This window comes from Neofelis nebulosa, chromosome 5 (assembly GCF_028018385.1).
Source record: "Neofelis nebulosa isolate mNeoNeb1 chromosome 5, mNeoNeb1.pri, whole genome shotgun sequence".
Classification (NCBI taxonomy): Eukaryota; Metazoa; Chordata; class Mammalia; order Carnivora; family Felidae; genus Neofelis; species Neofelis nebulosa.
The window spans coordinates 110,912,322-110,936,640 of NC_080786.1; the positions used below are offsets into that span (position 1 = coordinate 110,912,322).

The 24,319-nt window shown below is 37.5% G+C and overlaps 1 protein-coding gene across 38 annotated transcripts in view; it reads left to right on the top strand.

The window, feature by feature from the left end:
- The window catches only part of ABI3BP (ABI family member 3 binding protein), a 261,584-nt gene that overhangs the window by 190,710 nt on the left and 46,555 nt on the right, over positions 1–24,319 (top strand). For 26 of the 38 annotated variants that reach the window (XM_058731566.1, XM_058731582.1, XM_058731574.1 and 23 more), the window contains 7 exons: positions 5,530–5,589; positions 6,187–6,234; positions 7,116–7,196; positions 9,318–9,395; positions 14,358–14,423; positions 16,154–16,228; positions 22,730–22,807. In XM_058731566.1, the coding sequence (XP_058587549.1) occupies positions 5,530–5,589; positions 6,187–6,234; positions 7,116–7,196; positions 9,318–9,395; positions 14,358–14,423; positions 16,154–16,228; positions 22,730–22,807 (486 nt within the window). The remainder of the gene's footprint in view (positions 1–5,529; positions 5,590–6,186; positions 6,235–7,115; positions 7,197–9,317; positions 9,396–14,357; positions 14,424–16,153; positions 16,229–22,729; positions 22,808–24,319) is intronic. The other 12 variants (XM_058731569.1, XM_058731573.1, XM_058731598.1 and 9 more) reach the window with 5 other exon arrangements.

Genomic DNA, 24,319 nt, shown 5'->3' on the forward strand with positions numbered 1-24,319 from the left:
TCTCATTAAACCAATATATATAGTCCTTATTTTTTTTCTTCTTAAATACCAAATATTTGCCTCAATTCTACCAATGCCTTATTTTTCACAGGAACTCTGTGAGTTTGAGCACTGGAACAACAGAACAAACTGCCCTCTGGAGTCTCCACTGGGCTTATTCTGTTGACTCTCCAGTGCCACATGCTCAGTTAGAATTCTGTCTCTAAACCTAGTGTTGGTCCCACCACTGTATTCATCAGGGGCTCCACTGTTGTTCCAGGGGTGCAAGACCTACAGGAATAATCTTCAGTTTTCTCACAAGTGTTCAAACAGACGAGGTTCTGCTGTGCTCAGTTTCTGGGTCCTATCTGGGCTCAAGTTTACATCCTAATGAACCCAGAACCTTGTTTACCAGCCCCTATGGATTATATCTCAGAAAGCAGAGGGGAATTTACACTATACTTAATATGTACTGGTATTCTAGAGAAATAGATTGTCTGCAAAAGTCTAAAAGTGTAAAATGTACTGCTGAAATCAAGACAGAGTTAATGGGTTTTTAAAATATTTATTTTTGAGAGAGAGAGAGAGAGAGAAGCAGAGAGAGGGAGACAGAATCTGAAGCAGGCTCCAGGCTATGAGCTGTCAGCACAGAGCCTGACAGAGGGCTCGACCTCACGAACCGTGAGATCATGACCTGAGCTAAAGTCAGATGCTTAACCGACTGAGCCTCCCAGGTGCCCCCAAGACAGAGTTATGCTTTATCATAAGGTTTATCTCAAAATTTATTCTGAGAGACATCAGAAGCAACAAACTGGAGTTTTTAGACCTGTATCAAATAGGTCAGTATAGGATATGCCATGTAGCTCTTCCATTCATAGATTCCTAGCTATAACAGAGGTTTCATCTACTTAGACTTTTAAAAAACTATTTTCTAGCCACTCAGTTGAATTATCTCTATAATACTTAAGGAAAATCTAGACAAATTGAGCCCACACACCATGTCCAGAACCAAAATAGAACTGGATTTTCTTCAGATGTGCCTTAGAGGAATGATTTCAAATTCACAGCTAAGGACTTGCCCTGATAACCTGGCTCAACAGAGCTGGGCTTTCTTTGTAGATCTGTTTCTAAACAAAGAGCTGTCTTGGCTTTGTGGTGCCTCTTCTGGCCCACAGATACTTGGAGAGACTTCAGTCATTGGAAGTCAACCAGGAAGACAATCTAAATTTCGGCAAATTATGCAATCTTCACAAATGTTCTATATAACTACTCTCTTCGGTAAATTCTAATTTGCAGCCGCACTGTAGCATTTTTGCAGTTAGTAAATGAGGGAATAATGATGAAATGCCTTTGGAGGTAGAATCACTAGTACATAGGCAATGACTAGAAGTTGCTATGGAGAGGAGTATGACACTGCTGATCCTAGCTTGGACAAGTGATAGATGATAACACCACTAACTAAGGCAGGGAACACAAAGGGATAAACGCCTGTGTTGTTGCATGCTGGGTTTGGAGGGCCACTACAACTTGCAAGTGGGAATGTCTAACTGGGGGTTGAAATGCATTTCTGTATTTCCAAACCAAAGTTAAGGTTTGGGATATAGGTTTGGGAATCACCTGTCTACCTATAGAAGGTTATTTAAATCTTGTGTGTGAATGACACCATCCAACAGAAAGTATAGACTGAGAAAAGAAGAGGACAGAGGTAAAAGACTTGGGGGGCACAGTTACATTTAGGAAATGGATAGGGGAAGAGGGGCCAGCAGAAGTTGCTGCCAAAAATATAGTAGAGTACCAGGAAGGAGGGTCTCGGGAGGCAAGGCAGGGAAGGGAGCTCAACAATGACAGTGAGGTAGAAAAGGATCAGAGGAGCTGCTCGACCTGACCGTGCAGATCCAGAAACCCATACCCAAAACCTATGGGCCCATGCTTCAAATCCAGCAGTTACCAGATTTTAGATAGGCAAAAACAGAACGTATACCAAATACATGAATATGTCTCCAGTAAGAAGTATGAATAAAAGTGAATAAAAACTATAATGACCTTTAGGTCAGGTCTAGTCAGGGTTTGCTGTCTAATTAGTTGAGAAAAAAACTTAAAGTTTTCAGAGCATGCAGACTTCAGAGCTACGGAGAGAGCATCGTGGATCCATGGTTGCAGGAGATCAGTGAAGTGGAAGCCAGACCACAGCAGATGAAGATACAATCGAGAGACCAGGAAGCAAAGGAAGATAAAGTTTTTTGAATATAGGAATGAGAGCAAAGGAAGGATGGATTGAAGGGGAAGCCATATCAAGGAAATGATTAGTGTTTTTAGGGTGTTGGAGCATTTGGACTGCTTAGCAGGTGAAGAGGGAGGAAATCATGGATCAACGGAAATATGGACTAATGGAGAAGCATGTAAGATAATAGAAATAATGGAAGGTAAAAGGCCCTACAAGAGAGGATGGCCTAGTGGCACAGGTGAGCTCACAAAGTGGCCTTCAAACTGGTGGGAGATCTGCTTCCTCCAAGATGGGACCTAAGGGTATAAGGTTAGGATAAAGGAACAGAGAATCTGGAGGTGAAAATGGTGGATAGTCCGCATGTTACTTTTCTAAGTCAGTCTCTTTGTAGCTTACGGCAGGAGTAAACCTCATTGAAGATTTCATATTCCACCACGTTTATTGGAGAATAAGAGATTAATTCTCTCAACTACTCTAGTGAAACATTCATGTACATTCATTTACATTTGTCCATATTAGACACTTCCATTCATAATTGCCTTTGTTGAATTTTTCTTTGGATTGGTGCACTTTATTCAAAAAGACAGTTAATATAGTTGGTTAGTTAATAAAAATGGTAAGTTGGTTGATACGATGGAGTCTAAACTATAATAGTATTATATATTACATATATTTATTATACAAATATTCTTATAAGGAAATAAAAACTGTCTTCTCATATAAATTGTCATTATTTACACTAAGTTTCTGCCTGCATGGAAGATTCAGATTTTAGGAATCAGGCTTTTGTTCAATTTAATATATGGGGGAATGCCACATAGGGAAAAAGATAAAAAAAGAAGCTTCATTTCTTGGAGCTGCAGTTGACCAAGAGAATGATTCATATCCCTTTCCTGAGAATATTTCTATTTCTTTCCTTTCCACTGATTTCACCTGCTTTAGAAAGTCTGCAGTGACAGTTTATTAAATCATCACTTCATGTTAAAAAGTGCCAATTGCAGCAGCAGGAATCCACATTACCCCCACCTACATTCCTCAGTAAATGAAAACAGGCAGCGAGTAATGTATTTACAGTACAGTGGATTTATTGGTAGCACATTTCTTCTCAGCCTCTACTTTCCTTAATCCTGGGTCCTCTCTATACTTTAGAACTGTAGCCAATTAGGGTATTTATAAACTACAGGCTGTTTCATATGGCCATGATCTTCACAGAGCCAAATCAGTCTTTCACTCACCAGATAAACATTTAGATTTACAACTGGAAATTTCTCATATTTTACCATTCGAATCCCCAAAAGTACTACACAGCAAAGGTCAAATGTTCACTATTGTAAGTTTTCTCTTTTTTTTTTTTTTTTTTTTTTTTTTTACTTACTTATCTTGTTTTTTTTTTTATTTTATTTTATTTTATTTATTTTTTTTTTAATATATGAAATTTACTGTCAAATTGGTTTCCATACAACACCCAGTGCTCATCCCAAAAGGTGCCCTCCTCAATACCCATCACCCACCCTGCCCTCCCTCCCACCCCCCATCAACCCTCAGTTTGTTCTCAGGTAACAGAAACCCATGGGGGAGGGGAAGGGAAAAAAAAAAAAAGAGGTTAGAGTGGGAGAGAGCCAAAGCATAAGAGACTATTGTAAGTTTTCTCTATTTTTGTTGACCAGTAATCTTTATGAGTTTTTTCTTTAAAAAAAATTCAGGCGTGCCTGGGTGGCTCAGTCCGTTAAATGTCTGATTTAGGCTCAGGTCATGATCTCACAGATCTCACATCTCACGTGGATTTGAGCCCCGCATCGGGCTCTGCGCTGACAGCTTGGAGCCTGGAGACTGCTTCGATTCTATATCTTTCTCTCTGCCCCTCCCTTGTGCGTTTTCTCTCTCTCAAAAAATAAATGAGTAAACATTAAAAAGTTTTTAATTCAGATTTTCAAGTTCCTGTGGATGTTACCTTTTAGCTCATAAAGTTTCTAACTGAGTCAAGATTCTACTCAATGTACCAACTTCCACAACTATAACTTCATTGGAACTTAGTGGCCTAGAGTAAGAACAAATGTGATATTTAAGTTAAATATGATCCCACATAGCAGTTAAGAGAGAGTGTCTGTAACCTAATATAACCTTTTTCCACACTAATGGTAAAGTGGTGCTTGGCCACCTCATGGTGCAAAAGTTTTCCTCGGCTTTCCTGCAGTAGAATTTTAGCCTGAATTCTAATTTTTTCCCCAGCATCATTTAAGATGCAAGGAAATTACAATGTCTACCAAAGGGACCCTGATACTTACCAGATGTTCAGTGTAGTATGAAAACCTTTCAGCAAGATAGTAGGGCTGAGAAGGACGTCTTTGTGGGGAAACTGAGCCAAAGAAGAACTTTACCTTGATCTCGGAAAGAGTGTATATATATAAATCTGGTGCTAATAATAAACAAATTACCTTCGTATTTTCCTCAGTGAGAATTAAGGTATCAAATTCCCAGCCTACTGTTTTATTTTGCCAAAATAGAACTGGGCACAGATGTTAAAAATGTACTGGGTAAAAGGGACCGACTCTAAGTAGGTCTCTTTTAACTGACATTTTTGTCTTTAGTTGTCATTCTCTTGTCTGTCAGGAGACCTTGAAACCTAATATATTGGAAGCCACATCACTAAGAATGACAGAAATGGCAATGTTTATCTAGCATTTACTACGTAACAAGTATTCTCCTAAACTTTACATGTAGTATCTTCTAACGAGGGGCGTTTTCCTCTTGCTTCATTTTCTCCTAGTAATAACTGTCACTGCCTTTCAGAATAAAACTTTGTTCTCCTCTTAGAATTTGTCTTTCCTGCTATCTCCCCTAATTTGTAGGCCATTTATGCCTACGTTATTAATGTATTTGCTGTTGCTCTCAGGGGACTTTTAGCGTGAATATCAAATGGCAGCTAAACACTTCAAGCAAAAACTGGCTTTCTGATTTTCTTTTTAAGATTTTATTTTTAAGTAATAAAATCTACACCCACCGAACCTGCAACCGTGAGATCAAGAGTCACATGCTCTACCAACTGAACCACCTTCTTTTGTTTAATGACATTGTTTCCTCTTTTCTTTTTTCCAAGAGAGGCTTCACGATCAACTGTGACCAATTTTAACTACCACCAGAACCTTCTCCATACAAGTGATTTTTTCCACCTTGAAAAAAGCATTCATGTTCTTGGAATTACTCTTTAGCCATTGTGAAAATGCCTTTGCTTTATTCATGTTTTCCAGGACGTTGTATCTGCGGGTTTAGCTTCACTCCAGATGTGAAACTTAAAATACAGTGTTTTATAATCTTTTTTCTTTCAGTTCCGAGAGATGTGGTCCTTCCCCCTAAACCAGACCCTGAAGTCTCTCAGCGTGAACCTGGTAAATAAATTACTTTATTTCCCCAGCTTGGAAGCATGGTTTTCAAAAAGAAAAATGTTCTTGAGGCAAATATATATTTAATGATTGTGATGTGGAACAAGGTTGGAGAAAATTATAGATATAAAATGTGTAATTTTTTTGTGAAGATTTAATCTTACAAATTGCTTGAATTTTTTTTCTCTGATTAACATGAGGGAATAGTATATAATTAGTTTATTTTCCCTGGAAGTGTTTCCATTGAAAAGGAGATCATGCTAAAATTATAAGACATATTTATTAACTGAGCCAACCATTTTTTTTTACTTTCTTTCAAAATGGAAATATAACTCCATTCCAACTGTGGTGTAATGTAAGTCAAAAATGTGCATGTCTACTCAAAAATTTTCCTCAGAGTCATAGTGAATGAGATCTTTGAAGTTTTAGCTAAACTAAGCTTCCTAAGTAGCGTCTAATATGTAGAATTTTCTCATATTTATTGTATTTCTTTGAGAATGTTTAAATGTTCAAATGGAAGCATATAGAAACACAGAAATGATGTTTACTTCACCAGGTAGTAAATTCTCATAAATATATTCCCTCGGTTTGCTTTTGGCCTAGTTCTGCAACCTGTTACCTTTAGAATTGATCCACCAGAGACAACAATAGGTAATGGTTTCCCCCTATCAACCAACTCTAATTGTTTGCTTTGCTACAGTCTAATTGCAGGTCTTGCTCAACTTATCATATTGAACATCCTCTCTTCTTAATCCATTTCATCATCTCATTGTCATCTCATCATCATACTCCTACTCTTTCCAAAATAGAAAAGCAACGATTTCACTGTTGTGAAGGCTTTGCTCTGAAGACCAACCTAAGACAGCTTATTACTGAGTTCTTCTTCACCTACCTCATTTATTTCCATGTTCAGAATGATTCCACGTGCTCATGCCCATCCAGTTAACATTTTCAGCACTTTCGGTGGTTCTCAGCTGTAGTGTTACAACACACTAGCATGACCAATTATGAAAAGTTCTGGCAAGTAATTACTGTTAATATCTGTAAAAACACTGAAATTTGCCAATGGTCTGTTTTTAAAAATAAACTTGAGGAGAAAGTTTATGAGACACCACTACAATAATGAATATTTCCACTCATTTTGTAATCCTGTATGTTCTCTAGGATGGGGGGGGTGGGGGAGAGAGAGACAGAGAGAGAGCGTGCGAGCGCAAGCATGCACCACAGCTGACAGACCAAGATTGTTTCTTACTCATATCCCATCTTAACCAGGGGTGGTCATGGAATGTGCCAGACACTGAATGTTATTTCTTATCTATCCTGGTGGTGGAAAAAAGCAGTTGAGAACCATTATTCTTATATTCCACAGTCATTTTTGTGAAGGTTCTGTGTACACCTAACTTTATTCTTCATGATCCACCTAATGTCTTCCTTTTTCCGCTTCAAACGAAGGAATCTTGTGTAATATCATTCTGGCTTGGTGCTGGATTTTGCATCTCAAGATTGATACCGCTCATACTTTTCTTTTCCAGCTCCTTTAGAGACACGAGGCAGCCCTTTTATACCTATGATCTCACCAAGTACTAGTCAGGAGGAACTGCGAAGCACTCTGGGTAAGTTTTGATTTCATATTTCAGTCCAATGAGGATCTACTTTTTAGGGATTGCCCTTGAAGTAGCCATATGTACCTTGTGTTGATGGGTTGTTTCCAAACAATAGAGGGTCTTTTTCTACCATTATAAAAAATAGCCATTTCACTTGATTCTTTTACATTAATTGTATTCTGTCCTTTTAATAGTTATGTTGGCTTTCAATAGAAAATGAGAATATTTTAAAATATCGTGATAAAATTTTAATTGTTCTAAAAAGAATGTTCCCAAAATGTATCAATTCTATACTTTTTGGTTGCTTTTCCATATTTGAAGCTGCCTTTGGAAAGAAGAATTTCATCTAGTATTTACAGAATATTTTATGGGTGCTAAGTGAAATGCTAAGCAACCAGAATTCCAAAAAAGAAACTGTTTTGAGAGTGAATCCTTATCCTAGCGAGTTCAGCATCTAAGAATACAAAGGATTTAGTGATGGTAGTACTTCCTCCATACCACCCAGTGGGTTACGTGTACGTTTTAATTTCAATCACATAACACTTGTGAGGTAGGTTCTATTATTTGCCCCATTTTACACATTAGAAAATTGAGGCATAGAGAGATTTAAAAAATTGGCAAAGTCACACAGCTAATGTCAAAGCTGGATTGGAACCCACATATCAGTCACCAGAGCTCCTGAGATTCACCCCAGTATTGTTCAAAAAATGAGTGTGACAGAGAAATGAGCAACATGCTAAACAAACAAACCACCAGGCATATTAGGGGAGGCTTCACAGAGGAGGTGAAATGTACCTCCTGGATTTTCAAGTTGGGGTGAGAGTTGAAGTTAAAGATGTGAAAGGTCCTTTCAGGTTAAAGACCGATGGGACAGAGGCAGCGGCAAAAATGATAGTCAGGCTAATCTTATGGGCATGTGAATCACCTCGAGAAAACAAGGAAGGATAGAAGCAACAGGAAGGTTGGTGGGGATGAGTGGGCCATGTTTTTAAGGAGTTCAGCACCAATGTATTCACTGAATGGGAAACCCCAGTTTGCTTGACCCCCAACTGAAAATAAATCAGAAACCAAATGTTCACACTTTGTTTTTGCTGGTTCTTCTGCCCTGCCCACACTGCATACCATGTGGCTGTGTTTAAATCACTGGCCTTATTTTCTTCCCTTTGTCCCTTTTCAAATAAACTTATCTTTTGTGTGTGTCTACTGAGATTAAATTACTGATCACATTTCAAAATGAAATCATTTTTGAAGGAAAAAAAGTGAAACCTGAGCAAATACACCCTAATTTCCAAATACCCATTTATTCTAGCCATGGCCTTCAAAGTGAACATCACCCATGATGGCAAAGCCAAAAGTACTCTTCAAGAACCCCTGCTAGATATACTAATTATCTAACTTCTACTCCCTATTTGTTTAAGTGTGTCTTGGTTTATTGAAGCAGGAACCATCACCTGCCAACTCACAAGTATCTCTGCTATGAGCAAAATCCAGATTACAAAGCAGGGTGGAAAAAAAGATGACTGTATATTGTATGTACCAAGTATTTCCTTGGATACAGTTCATGGCAAAGTGGACGATGTAAATTGCTATGTCTACATGATGCTGTGATGACTTCAAAACATTATGGGAGTAGAAGTATTGCAATTTTTTTTATTTTGTCAGAAGAAATGTGTCTATGTCAATAAACTTTGATTCTCACATGACATTAGTAGATGAATGTTTATTCTTACATGGCATGAATGCACCTCTTTTCATAAGATGTATTTCTTTTCCAGCTCACATAAGTAGTTGATGGGATAGAGAGGAGGCATGAAGGCAACAATAGATAAAAGCAGTTAATAGACACAATTCAAGAACAGCCATGTCCAGGATCATGAAACAATAATCGTGAACTAAAAGCTTTTGGAAATCCTTATAATAATTGTTAAAACAATAGTGCAAGAAGATAGTAAATAGAATAAATGAGTTACTAAAATGTACCTTTAACCTTGAAATATTATGATGATTGGGCATACTTATAAGTGCAATTTCCTCTTTACCATTGCATGGGGTGGAAATAAGTGTGGGTTTTTTGACAAGTTCATAATGGTAATTATTTAAAGTCAGCCACCTTGCTCTGTTTGTCCCCAGCAGAAATAGAACAGTCCACCCAAGAATTCTTTACAACTAAGATTCCACCAACAACTGAATTGACAAGGACAACTCAGGGTAATGCTGTTTCCCCATTTCTGTGTAGTAAACTTTTCTTTTTCATTTTTAATCAGGAAAGAAATTTTCTTTTCAAAATGTCAATTTTCATCACAGTGAATTAGTTTTCTTCATTTCATCGGTGCAGGACATCAGCCAAATATGAATATTGATACGTACTTCACTTGAATGTAGGGAAGACAGTTTCTTTAGTTAGAACTTTGCTTTTGAATGTATGGTTGACAACTTGATGCTGATAACTAAGAATGAAAATACCCTTTTTTCTTTGCTTATCTTCATTTGCTTTTTTTCCACATCTGATAAAAATTTTTATTACCTTTTTTTTCTTTCCCATTCTTTTCTTTCTCCTCCTCTTCCTCCCCATCTTGCTTCCCCGTCCTCCTTTCTCACTCTCTCTTCATCTTCCTCTGTCCTCTCTCTTCCACTTGATAAGCACGTTGATATTGCAGCCTGAGGAAGGAAACTAGTAGTGAAAAAAATCATTTTGTTAAGATGACTTCATATTTTGGTTACCTGGGTGGCTCAGTTAACTGAGAGTCTGATTCTTGATTTTGGCTCAGGTCATGATCCCAGGGTCATGGGTTTGAGCCCCACACTGGGCTCTGTGCTGAGCATGGAACCTGCTTAAGATTCTCTCTCTCCTTCTACCCCTCTTCTTTACGTGCTCTCTCTCTCTCCCTCTCTCTCTCAAAGAAAATGACAATATTTAAATATCTAGGGAAGGTTTGGGGGAGATTTCCTTCTTTTATTTCTTCCTTCCAACTTTTTGGGAAGTGTTACCTACACAAAGCCCTATCTCATCTTCATGCTCTCAGAAACTTTGCATTTTTTTATTTTTCTATGTTACTTAGGTTATAAACAGTTGTGGATTTCTTACATTTTTGTGGTTTCTTTTATTTTTGTTCTGAATGATCCCTTCTGCTCATCTCTACCTCTTTTATATGGTAGGAATCCCCAAAAAACAAAAAAAAGTAAACTTATTTTACTTATTGTCAGTTATAATTTGTGAACAAAATGTGGAGGAAGAAGTTTGAAATTATAGATAATGATGATGAAATCTAATTTAAAGATATTTCATAAGTAGAGCAGTACTTATTCTAAATAAACATGACTAGGGCACCTATGGCTGAGGATAGTTTTTGTAAAATTTCTCAATCTTTTTCTACTTGTTTGGTTTCATTTTTTGTTATGTTTTTAATATTTATTATTTACCTTATTATCTTTATATTAACTTTTTTAAAATGCTTATTTTTAAAAAAAATTTTTAATATTTATTTATTTTTGAAAGAGAGAGAGACAGAGACAGAGTCAGAGCACTAGTTGGGGAGGGGCAGAGAGAGAGGGAAACAAAATCCAAAGCAGGCTCTGGGCTCCGAGCTGTCAGCACAGAGCCTGGATTCAGGGCTCAAACCCACAAACCCGGAGATCATGACCTGAACTGACGTCAGATGCTTAACTGACTGAGCCACCCAGATGCCCCAAAATGTTTGTTTATTTTTGAGACAGAGAAGTTAAAGAGGGAGGGAAGCAAGCCATAAGAGACTCTTAAAAACTGAGAATAAACTGAGGGTTGATGGGGGGTGGGAAGGAGGGGAAAGTGTGTGATGGGCATTGAGGGATGAGCACTGGGTATTGAATGGAAACCAATTTGACAATAAATTTCATATTAAAAAAATAAAATAGATCATGGGCAGGGGCAGAGAGAGAGGGGAGGATAGAGGATCTGAAGTGGAGAGCCCGCTGCAGGGCTCGAACCCACAAATCTGAGATCATGACCTAAACTGAAGGCAGACGCTTAACAGACTGAACCACCCAGATGCCTGCTGTATTTAACTTTTTACTTACTTATAATCCACACAGAAGAAACCTAACATAACACTAGCCCTCCCACATCCTCTTTACCAGCTTCAACCACTAATAGTAGATGGTCAATCACATTACATCCATAATGTGCCCTCATTTTTTTATGTTTTTGCTTAATAGAAGCAATTAGTGTCTTAATAGAAGATAGGTGGATTCTCATGATGAAACACATTGTTTTTGTGCAAAATATGTAAATATTTATAATAAGAAGCATAAAAAAGACTAATTCAGTTCAGGTGGTGCTGCAAAATGAAAAAAGGCTTCAGCTTTTTAGAACTTTAAAAATTTCAGAATTGAGGATACAAGATTATAGGCCTGGTTTTTTTTTTCCTTGCTTTGCTTTTTCTTACTTTAATGGGAATATCAATATTATGTCACCATTACTAGTGAGTGTGGAATTTTAATCAAATTCTTTCTAGAACATGGTTTTATTAGATAGGAGTTTCATAGTTGATGGGGGTATATGCAGAATCTGATATCATTATATGAAATGTCTTAACATACTTACACAATGAAAACAATCTATTTAATTGTTTTCTTATGTTCTAAGGATCATTAGCTTGAACCTAAACTGTGCTGCCCTGGGATTCATATTTTTCTAAGCTTGCGCCAAAGATCTTATGGTGAGCTCACCAGGGATTTGCTGATATGAGGCAACAAAGAACCTCCTGGGAAAGAACTCATCTTAAGGATGAGAGTAGTATGCACAAGCCCAATAGCCCCGTGTTACCGAAAGGGTCCACTTTCACAAAGGCATGATGTGTGTCACTAGGAGCCCCCTCATAAAACCCTCATAAGTGTGTGCCTGGGCTTTGTAGAAGAGGAAGTCAGCTGTTTTCTTACTGTTACATTGCATTGTGTTTCTAACGTTAGGCATTAGGAGCATAAGACAGCACACGACAATTTGAGAGAGGTGCTATAGGGGTGAAATTAGTCCTCTTGATCTTCACATTCTCCCCATGCATGTACCATGACCCACATGGCTCTTTGATTTCCAAGCCCTCCACGATGGGGTCCAAGTCCTCCACAGAAACTTTGTACCTAAAACCCACAACACGAGCCTGCTCGTAGAATTTCCAACACCTTTTCTCTCTGACACCTTTGCTCCTTTGCCTACTGAGACAATTCCCTGCAGCACCCTATAATCAAAACCCTAAAATTCTCAAGTGTTTTGTTTTTGTTTTTGTTTTTATTTTTTTGCCTTTCTCAAACTGTAATAGGAACCCCCTTGGCCAGAGGGACACTGTTTATTTTACTTATTTCAACTCCCTTATCCCTGCCCACCCAGGGAAAGTTATATCTTACTTACCCTCTCCCTGTGCTGGGCAGAACATGAGTCCTTACAGGCAATCTTTTAAAATTATTTCTATTATTAGTCATTAAAAACTATGTGGAGATATGTTCACAATGCTCCTTTGTCTTTTTTTTTTTTTTTCAGTTCAAAATTAAAACCCTAGAGTAGTTTTCTCAAGGTCTTGTGTTATTTGGTGATGAGCTACATGAGTAACTTACAGTCTAAATTCAAGTTATATTCCAACTCTTGCATAAAAAATTCTGTCTAGATTTAAGTAAAGATTGTGAGGAAAAAAATAAAGCAAAAATTCTGATCTTATGGCTTTGAAATACTAAGTGTCGTGCTGATTATTTCTGTGTTCTGCTTTATGTCCCTTTCCTGTGTAACATTTTAAAATTCATCTTTGTTCTAGAATGAGACTAATAAGAACCGTGATCCTTGTATTTCTTTAAGCTAAAAACAATCTAACATTGAAGAAATTAACATGAAAAAAACTGAAATATATTAAATTCACAGGAATCCTACCACTAGCAATGAAAATTTTGAAGCATAACATTTACAAATCATCATTACACACTTCAGAGTGTAACGAGAATTTTTTATAACATCAGTGCCTCTCTTCACTCTAGTTGCTACACTTTGAAAGGCCCACACTAAACCTACAGAGAATTTCAATATGCGTCTGCTATTTTTGGCCTGAAGTACGGCAAAATTCTGCTCATCAGTCTTCACATTGGAAGCTCGTAAACGAGCTATAGTATAATCTGTTTTGCAGGTGTATTTTTTTAACTTGGCAGGCAAGGCTTTACTGATTTATGATTATATAAATACCCACTCAAGATGTGAACAAAATCATCAAAACGATGTAATCTACTTACATAGTTTGAAAGAAAAATTTTTTCCAGTCTTAGCTAAAGCATTACCAAGAGAGTTGGTGGTAAGGAGGCAGTGTGGTATGTCAGGGGGGCAGAGGACGGAAGGGAAAGATGGAGGAATTCCAGGATGAAAGCATACTTTAAAATCTTAGGAAGCAAAAGTATTTCAGCTGAGTGTCTCATGAATTTGCCTGCTTACAATGGCCAATCATTTTTTAACTTTATTCAGCAAGTAGGAGTCTTCACTGTGCCAGATCCTGAATAACAGGAGCAGAAAATGACAAGGCAGTGTATTGATCCCAGAGCTTGTTTGAGTTCTTGCTCCTTGCTCACCCTGTCTTGACAGGCAGGACACCAGAGGTCATTTTTCCCATTCCTAAAACTTTAGTGGTTGGCACTAAGTGAGTATTCATTCCAGGGTTCATGAGCTAAGACAGTATGATAGAGACCACATGTTCCTATTCTTCTAACGTACCTAAAAGTATATACTGTTTTTACCTTGGAAATTGCCTGTCTTCTTTGGCCAAATAATGTTCCATTATGACTTTCGAATTGAGAGATGTAGATGGATGGATGGACGGACAAAAGGATGGATGGGTGGATGGGTGGATGGATGGATGGAAGGTTTATGTTAACCATGTTAAGCAACCATTGGGTAAGATAAGTGCCCTTGAGAAACATGGACAAAATGAAGACTAATCCTTAACACACATTGCAAATGACCTACCTTACTTGCTGTGTGCCTTTATTTCCAGTCATGATTATCTTGTTTTATTTTTCTTTAACAGCTATGCTGTAAATGCATAATTGCAGGTTTCAAAACATCCTTTCTACTCCATGCAAAGTGCATGAATTGTTGGTCCCTAAGATGCTAAATCTCCATTTAATGGAATTTTGGTTATTAAATATGAAACCTTTCCTCTGTTAAAGCCCCACACAGATTATACACTACTCCTGTGAGGCCCAGAACATCTGACAAAGCACACATCAGACCCGGTAAGTTGTTTCTCTTTTTGGAGACCTAAATAATCAGCACACCTGAGAAGGTATCAAATGTATAGAAACAGCAACATACACCAAAGGAGGGATATATATATATATATATATATATATATATATATATATATATATATATATATATATACTTAAATGGCAATAACAGATGTACAGAAATTCAGATCTTTGTGGATAAGTAGAGAGGTAATGATCACTTCCATGGAAGTGATAAACTGTGACTAAGGTTTTTAAGGATGACCAGATATAAAGATTCCTGTGGAACTTTATCAGTATAGGAATATTTTTAGAACAGTTTTTGTGTGTAAATCTCACACATAGTCCTTCAGTTTTCCATGGCAATTACAGAAATAACATTAGAGTTAGCTATTCAGATACACTAGCTCTCAAATGTTATTTAAGAAGAGATGGTCTCTTCCAGTATAAAAGACCCTTGTTCTGGGAGAATATTTTTACTTGATTCCTTCAGGCAATAAAACACACACACATTTTATAGGTTGTATACAGTAAAAGTGATAAACATTAGAAAATACATTTACTGAATTCTCCAAAAGCTCTAGGCTCTCCCTCACTGGAGCTTGTTAATGAAAAGGTAACTTAGGAAGGTTGATCTGGTTCATGTAAATTGCTCCTGTGCTAAAGCACAAGTTGGACTAAAGACACTATTATGTACCCGTTGGTTGCTGCAATTCTAAGTCTTCTTAAAGTTCTAAATGATGAAGCTGGCTTATAAATTAATATTCTTGGTGAACATCTCTCCAGGTATGTGGGAGAAGGAACAATAATTCTTCTTATCCTTTGGTTTATGGAGATTTCATGCTTTTCTTGCAGTAATATTCCAATACCTAAAGGTAATTAGGCACAGACATCTTTTATAAACAAGTGTATCTCCATGTGCCCTCTATATCATGATAGCTGTTGAGAGCTTAATGTGTGGCTGGTTATATTAAAGGTTTCTACAAAATAATGAAACAGTAACAATAGCTAACATTGACTGAGGGCTTGTCATATGTCTGATGTGGGGTACAGTTGAGGAAGCCAAGGCATGAGAAGAGCTAGGAAGTAGATTTTAAGGTAAACAACCTGGTTCCAGAACTTGCTCTCTCAATCACAATACACTTAGTGCTTTTCCTTGAAGTGTCTTCCAAACAGACAGGTGATCTCTAAAAGTGTTGGTAATACTCTGGCTCTCCATGGAGCAGGAGAGAAATGAAAATGGTTTCATCATGCTCTGTGTTCAACAATGGACTTATGCCAGGTTAATAGGGGACATTTGTACCTAGAGACCCCTGTAGAAGAACCACCAACTTATGAATTATAAATTAAGGCCTTGGCACATAAAGACACTTCAGGTTTGGTTTTTCATTGGGTGTAGTAGTCTCAATCTTTTTTCAGTTCTGTTTTGGAATGTATCTAGTGCTTATAAATGAAGTGAGGGATTTCCCATTTAGACATATAAATTCCCTTGCCAGTTATTTCTTCAAGCCCAGTGATCACCTCAGAGTACAAACTCAAGTCTCTAGTCCCAAATTCAAATCTATTATTTTTAAACCAGAATTGTGGTTTCCATATTCTGAACAATATGTGTGGTAAGCCACAATTTTTCCATTGCTTAGTTAAATGACTTCCAATTCTCCAGGAACTTTTGCTTTCCTTAACTACAAAGTTTTAAAAAGAAAATACCTGACCTTTTTATTCCCATTTTATTGTAGTTCTGAATAAGACAACTACAAGACCTAGTAGACTCAAACCCAGTGGGACGCCCAAAGGAAATGGAATGGGAGCTGGTAATGATCACAAATTTATTTCCTTTTGATCCTCTCTAAACTACAAATGTTTCATTCAAAATTTATACTTTTGTTGAATTCACACTTCAAATTTCTTCTTTTACCAATCTTGGAAGTTCTTAATGTAACTGGAATTGGAAATTGCACATCTTTCCAAAATCAAAATTTCCAATGTCTCTGAAAACATGGAAAAAGAATTTTTCTTTTCTAAACTCAGCTCACTAAATCAGCTACCATATATAGTCTTGATCCTTGAAAAGATCCTGATTAAATAGTATCATATGTATCACTGAATGAAAATATCAAAATAGCTGTTTTCCCTAATTTCAAAAACAGTATCCATGCATAGGCTTGGCCTTTCAGACTATAATCACTTGGCTTTTAAGTTTGTAATTTCACAAGTACCATTACAATTTGTTTTTGTTTTTTTTTTTTTTTGCATTTGTTGGTAATCTGGAACATGACATTCTACAAAGAGGAGCTAAGACTCAGAGTAAAGTTTCCAAATCATTCAGTTTAATTCAGGAATTAAGTGACATTGCCCTAATCCAGCCAGATTTGTGGGGAGTTGAAATTATACAGATAACTAAGAAAATGATGTGATAAAAGTTCAAACACCCAACTCACTAAATAGATAAATAGTAGTTATTAGATGCCCTCATATGGGATTGCATCATTTCCTTGCAATATTGCAATATTTTTTAATAGTACAAATCATATACTTATGCAAAAGAGCATGGAAATTAGAATTGATTTAGTGCATATATATTTAATCCATGATGATTCCCTAATGAGAGAGAGATATAAATAATACCTAATGATATTTGGTCTAAAAATCATTTAGATTTGTTGTACAGTGTTTTTTGTTTTTGGTTTTGGGGTGGATTTTGTTTTGTTTTGTTTTTGTCCTAGGTTATTACAGTGTGTGAAGTTCTAGGAATCCACACTTTCCTTCAAATTAATTAATGAGGCAATTACTATAAACCCCTTACTCATGAAAAGCAAGAAAGTATTCCATTATCTATTTGTGCTCAACTGTTCCTTTTATTATTCCCAACTGTGGGTTTAGGCAATGCATAGTTTCTCAGACTGATATAAACAGCCTGGCTCTTAACAGAGCCACCTTGTTAATAGTCAAAGCAATTCCCTGGAGTTTGTCTAAGCAAAAATAGAAACATTTCTGTCAACAAAGCAAGTGAAAAAACAGTACCTATGATCAAACATGAAAGTCATTAACCTTCAGTGTAATCAAGCATTGATTCTCACTAGGAGAATGCTAATTGTCTTTCAGAAAGAAAACAGCATTATTACAAGTTTATCTGCAATACAAACATTTTTTTCTAGACCCCCTTGTAACACAAATTGACATCCCTTCCCCTTTTGTGTAGATGAAATCAACTCTGTAGTATTACTCATCTAGCTAAACTGTGGAAGGATGATCTCTAAGCAGAGCTTCTGCATTTTAATTAGTTAGTTGCTAGTAGAAATGGGCTGGTGAGCACAGGTAGACAAAGGTGAGTTCAGTTTCTGCTTCCCTTGTTCTACGTCCACCCCCAACTAAAATGCATCGCACATGTTCTATGCTCTATTACCTATTGAGATTCCCCTTCAGGGGAGGACCTACTGCCCATCTGCAAGGAATGAGGTCAGCAGACAGCATCCCCTTTCAGTTCCTTCAGGATCAGCCTCTGCTAAGAGAGCCTTGATTAGAGGTCTGGGAGTGATACATCCCCAAATCTACTACATTATCACATAACCAAATGATGCTTGCCTCAGGAATGCAAGGTTGGCTCAACATTCAAAGAAATTTAATTCACCACATTAACAGAGAAAAGGAGAAAAATCATACAATCACCTCAGTAAATACAAAAAAAAAAAGCAACCATTAGATAAAATTCAAAATCCATTCATGATGAAAATTTTCAGAAAACAAGGAATAGAAGAAATTTTTCTCACTCTGATAAGGAGCATCTGTGAAAAACCTACAACTGACATCATATTTAACAGTGGTCTGAATGTTTTTCTCCTAACATCAAGAACACAAGGATTCCTACTTTTACCACTTATGCTGAAAACAGTAGTGGAGTATTCAGCCCGTGCAATGAGGCAAAAAGGAAAGTAAAATGGTAAAAAAAAATTGAAAATCACAGATAACATGTACGATATTATGAAAGGAAAATTTAATAGCTTCCGGACTATTTGCTTAGGGAATAAGGTTTTTAAAAACTGGTGAGAAAAAGAATTTTTTGAAACCTATTCATTCCAGGTTATTGACTTAAATGTGTCCCCCTCACTTTGACTCTGCATAGTTTCGTTCTGGCTTGTTTACCAGAAATGCAGGTATTTACATTAAGTTTATTTTCTTCTCTGACCCCAATCCCATGATCTCATCTACATTCACTTCTAGCTTCTGTTGAGTCTTAATGAGACTTAATTTCTACACCAACTGATTCTTAATCAACTTTGACATCTTGTCCAGAATATTCCTTTATTATTCATCCACGTTACATACATTTTCCTGTAGTTTTTCTGTCTAAAGTTTTCAGCCCAGATATTTTACATTAAAAAGAAAAATCATTTGATAAAGGAAGTGTGTAGGATTTATAGGATACACTCTTCATGGTCTTAGGCCACTTAAGACTGTGCCCTTGGAAGACTAAGAAAGAAACATTCTGAGGCCTCAAAACTATGGACCTTTGATTATTTAGGCCTCTACAAAAAATCTTGCAATGATTCCATAAACTCCAGGAAAGCCCAAGTTTCTTATTTCATAACATCATTGCAGATATTTACCCAGCTTTATATGAATTTCTGAGCTATATTTGTAAATATTTCTCCACCTCAAGTCTCAAAGTAGGCTACAAAGGTTGAGGTTGTTGGTAGGTTATTTATCCCAGGACTCTGCTTTTACAAGCTTTCCAGAGATGTGTTTCAGTTTACTGATACGTTCTAAAAAGTATAGCCAATTTCAGCTCTAGACTGCAGAGATGTAATAAGCATGCACTAGGCTAGATCATAAAGACTATAGTCCCACAAGCCAAATCTGGCTCACTGCCATGTTGAAACAGCATGCTTTCCTAACAGAATGGTAGAGTTGAACAATTGTGGCAGAGACCGTATGGCCCACAAATCTGAAAATGGTTATTGCATGTCCAGCACAGAGTAGGCTAACTTCTTTTATCAAGGGTCAATCTTCAACTTTCTCCTTGTAGCAAGAAGTCACTGAGCTGTACAGATATACTTTCATCCAACCAACATTTATTGAAGGCCCATTATGTTTCAGGCAAAATGTAATCTGGAAACTACCTTGACACATGTGGTTTAGCAGATATGTTAAATACTTGAACCTGAGACTCCTTTCTCTGCCTCCTAATGAGGAATCCACACTTGACTGCCCCCACACTGAGTGTGCTTGACAACCAGAAACCAGACTCCTCTGAGATGAGGAATGTGTTTTTCTGGGCTGTGGCTAAATCTTCCAGTCTGCTGGCTCATCACTCCTGGCTTTTTAGCAAGGTGCTAAGATTTGGAGACAAGGGCACAGAGACCAATCATGCATAAATACCACCCCTTTTTGGTCACCAGGAATAGTGCCTAAAACATTTGGAAATGGATTTTCAGTTTACTGTGTTTGTTTGCAACGTTTTTGTTACCATGGTTAAAAATACGCAAACCATTACTTCATTTTTGACAATAAATTGCTAAGGGGTGAACTATGTAAATCCAGAGATTTTTGGAGAACTCCCATATGGCGATTCGGAGCTCATGCTGGAGCTCCACTTGGTGCTTCCAGAGCCAATGCTGCCCTTTAGAAACTATGTTGATTAATCCTGCCTGAGGGAAAAAGAATTCAGGTCACAGCCTGGGCCAGACTGGCTGATTAAGTGCCAATTCCCGAGAATTCTTTCTCCATAGTATCTCTCTTCCTGGCTTCCTCCTTTGTCTTCCCATTGCCTCTCTGCTACCTCTGGCCTCCACTTGCTCTCTGATTCAGAGTAAAAGAAGTTCACTGGTGTCTGGGCTCTGGTGCTCACATTGCTGCTTGGCTGACATGCAAACCACAACAAGGTGCAGGCACGGCCAGAACCGGAGTTCATCCTTCTCTCCCCCATTCAGTGCCCTTTCCCTGAGCTTCATGGCTGCCTTTGGCAGGGCTCTTACTGGTGTTTTTATACCCTGCCAACTTTTATCTATTTGTGAAGGCTGAAGAAAGTCCAAATTAGCTGCTTAATGGTTTGGGCACTTACATTTAAAGATCATAACAGTAAGATACTGTTTCTACCTACACAGAAAGTAACACAAAATGACTGGTTTCTGCTGATTTCTCCCTTAATTACAAAATAAGCCAGGAAAATTATAACTTTGGTCTTACTCATAAAGTTTTCTTGCAGAATTTTGGATTCTCTCCTAGATCTCCAATTCACTAGCCCCTGTGGCTTAGAGGATTTGTCCACTGTCAGGTTGAGCTATGCCTGAGCCCCACACACTAGTGGCATAATTGGATGACACATGCTTGCCAGCCAGGGCCATTTAGACCTCACACAATGGCAATGCCTCAAACCATCCAGTAGGCAGTGTGTAAGACTCTGAAGCTAGAGTCACTTAGTCTTTATGAGGAATAACAGAAGCAAGGCAATGATGAGAGGAAGACAGTACACTATGCTATGCCACTTAGTGTTGAAGAGCTAGGCCTTGGAGCTTGGGCACATGTTGGTCTGAGTCCCAACACTTCCTCGCTATGAATTGCTTAATCTTCCTTGCCTTGGGTTTCCTCATCTGTGGAACCTGGGTGATATCTCCCACACAGAAGTGTTTTAAGGATCAAATTGGGTAATGAATATGAAGGTACTTGGGATCAAAATACATCGTTTTTGTCTTTTGGTTAGAAAGATTTGGAGAAATGCTGTGAAGAATCACTAAAGGCAACACAACCTACTAGACTTCTAGAGCCTTCTTGAGTACACAACACACTTTTTACTCTCAAAAAGTAGTGGTAAATCAATCTCACCAAGCCAGGCTATCCCAGTAACACAAATGGAAGTATTTTCCATTCCTCTATGCCATGCACAAATGAGTCCTTTCTCTGACCCCACTACCTCTGAGAGTAAGCACAGGAAGACTAATGAGCTATTTGTTTTTGCCATGCTTGTGGGGTTAGCCAAAAAATAGTCATTGACCCTCAAAACATTTTCTTCCTAATACAAATAAGCAACATTTAATTCATGGCTCTATACCAACATTCTCCGTGATTTTACATATTATCTCTTAACCAAGCAGAAGACAGTATGGATTGCAATACTAGGGTTTATAAGTTAATGTTAATTATAATAATCACAACAATAATTATTATACATCACTAATTACAGTGTTATTACAGTCAAATAAAAATATTGGTTTATAATTATAATTAATAATTTATTTTTATACATTAATGTAATAATATCATCTGATTTCAGGCAAGCAAAGCTTCTCTTGTATTTTAATCAATATATCGGCCTGCACAGTAAATGAGGTTGAGTGTGCAATGTCACTACATAGTCCTTAAAACACGGCGAATGCTCAAAGTTTTGGTTGTCCTTGTTACTGTACAGACTAGTATATTAAATATTTTATTCTTATTTTTTAATATGTGAATTCTAGTCAGATCCTCACAGTATGAATTCTTGCCTCTCTGTATGGATAATGTCTATTTCTGTTCTTAATGATAACTGTCAGCCACATAAAGGAAGATTATTTTATAATGTAAAAGGATAATAATTTTAAAAATAAAACTTAAATTGGCTCTCCCTCTCCTTGGGGCAGATATCCAACTCCGCATGAGTATTTAGGTGAATGACTGAGTAATAATCACTACACTGTATTTGAGAGACTCAGGAGATAAAATATCACACAAAACCATTTGCAGATCAGTTTCTTCCAAATAGCAATTTGGAGCTCTAGGCCTGACCAGGACTAAATTACAAGTCTCAAAGGTACAGATTCAGTTTGTGGCCTAACCAACCAGGACTTCTCCAGGAATATTTTTAAAATCAACTTTCCAAGTTTAAATCCAAACACATTGGAATTTTAAGAGGTTTGGGGTAGAGACAGGGGTATTGAGGGGTTGGAGGAAATCTTTTTTTTTTTTTTAAACCACAGAATGTACCCAGAAATACTGACAAAAAATAGCCAATCACCGAAGATGAAGTCTGCCTGGTAAGACCATACCACCCAGGAAGGCAGTGCAGTGTGGACATCACTGCCACAAATTAAGACAAATCCACGATCCACAATCAAGCACTAACTCTTCAGAGAAACTATTACAGCTAATTAATATAGGGCTTTGAATATTTTCTATATGCAGACAGGAGAACCCAATTAAAATGTTTGGGCACAAACACACCAATGCCACTGTTCTGCACAGAATGCACATTATCACTGATAACTCTACCAAGTTTCTTTGAAACACATTTAGCACATTTTTGCTGTGTACTTATTCCCTTTCATTATCTCTGCTCATAGGGGTCAAGCAAACACCAAAGCCATCAGGTGCTGGCAAAGATGTGTCAGTGGACTCTACCCATATCACAAAAAAACCAGGTAAGGAACAACGTCCTGACTCCCTTAGTTCGCTCTGCTCTGCTGCTTGGGCAGTAACCGTAGTGGCAAATGTAGCAAAAACAGCATCCTCACAGCTCCCAAAGCACCATGCCGACACTACATGGGTACCGCTAGAGACGCATTCTAAAGCGTTATCTTTGGGACACATTAAATATGAATAAGAACCTCTAATGGGGGTACTAATTTAAGAATCACTACTTTGTATAATGTTCGGAGGGGTCACATTGGACAAACAGTAAAGATTCCTTGTGGGTTTGGGTTTTCATCATGTTCACGTTTTGTTCTTATGTAATTTACTGTATCTTTTTACCTGACAGGGTTTATGCTGGTCTCCCAGGAAGTACTTAGTCACAGGGCATTTTCCTAGGTTGTCAATTTTACTTGAAGGTTTTTAACCAACATATATTATGCAGTGAAAGAGATGAATTTTTAGGCTATAAAATCTCGTTATAACACAAGATATAAAATGTGGGTTAAGGTGGACTGCTCTAGGCACCTCTAGCTTTGCCAGCCTTTGTGAAAAGTATAAAAAGATACTTCTGTGCATATTATAAAAAGGTGTCTCTTCCCTCTGCCCTTTAGGCAGACCTTCCTCTGGGCTGGTAGGCTTGCACCAGGCAGGGCTCCTAGTGGGGTGAGCAGAGTGGGTGTTAAACTTGAGCTTCCAGGGCACCTGGATGGCTGAGTCGGTTAAGCACCGGACTCTTGGTTTCAGCTCAAGTCATAATTTCACAGTTGGTGAGTTCATGCCCCACATCAGACTCTGTGCTGGCAGTGCAGAGCCTTCTTGGGATTCTGTCTCTCTCTTTCTGCCCCTCCCCCACTTGCTATCTATCTCTCTCTCAAAATAAATAAACATTAAAAAAAAGAAAACTTTGGTTCACACTCACATATCCCTAGCCTGGTGCCCTGTGCAGTGTGCAATTGTTTGTAGCGACATTGTTCTCCACAGGCATAGGCTTATTGCTTCTGCCATCAAGGCTGCTTTGTTGTAATCTTTTGAAATTTCTCCACTAAAGGATACATTTTATCCTTTAACAATTTAAAGCCAAATTGATATAAGAAATTGTAGTCTGTAAATCGAAGACACTAGGGGGACAATGAAACTCAGAAATACTGTCGAGCCTATATGAGAAACTAAAGATCTTAAACTCTCTATATCTATACAGTTTCAAAAGGCAGATAGACCTATATGATTTTACCCATAATTAGAGGATATTTTTTCCATATGTTAATGGGTTTCATTACCGCTGGTTACATTACCGGTATTAATTTAAAAGAATGTCAGAATATATTACTCATAGGTACTTTTCTATAGCATCTCTTCTCTATCATCCAATAGCTACTTACCAAATGTACTATTTTTTAATGTTTATTTTTTTTATTTTTGAGAGAGACAGAGTGAGTCGGGGAGTGGCAGAGAGGGAGACAGAGAATCACAAGCAGACTCTGCACTGTCAGTACAGAGCCCAATGCAGGGCTCAATCTCAC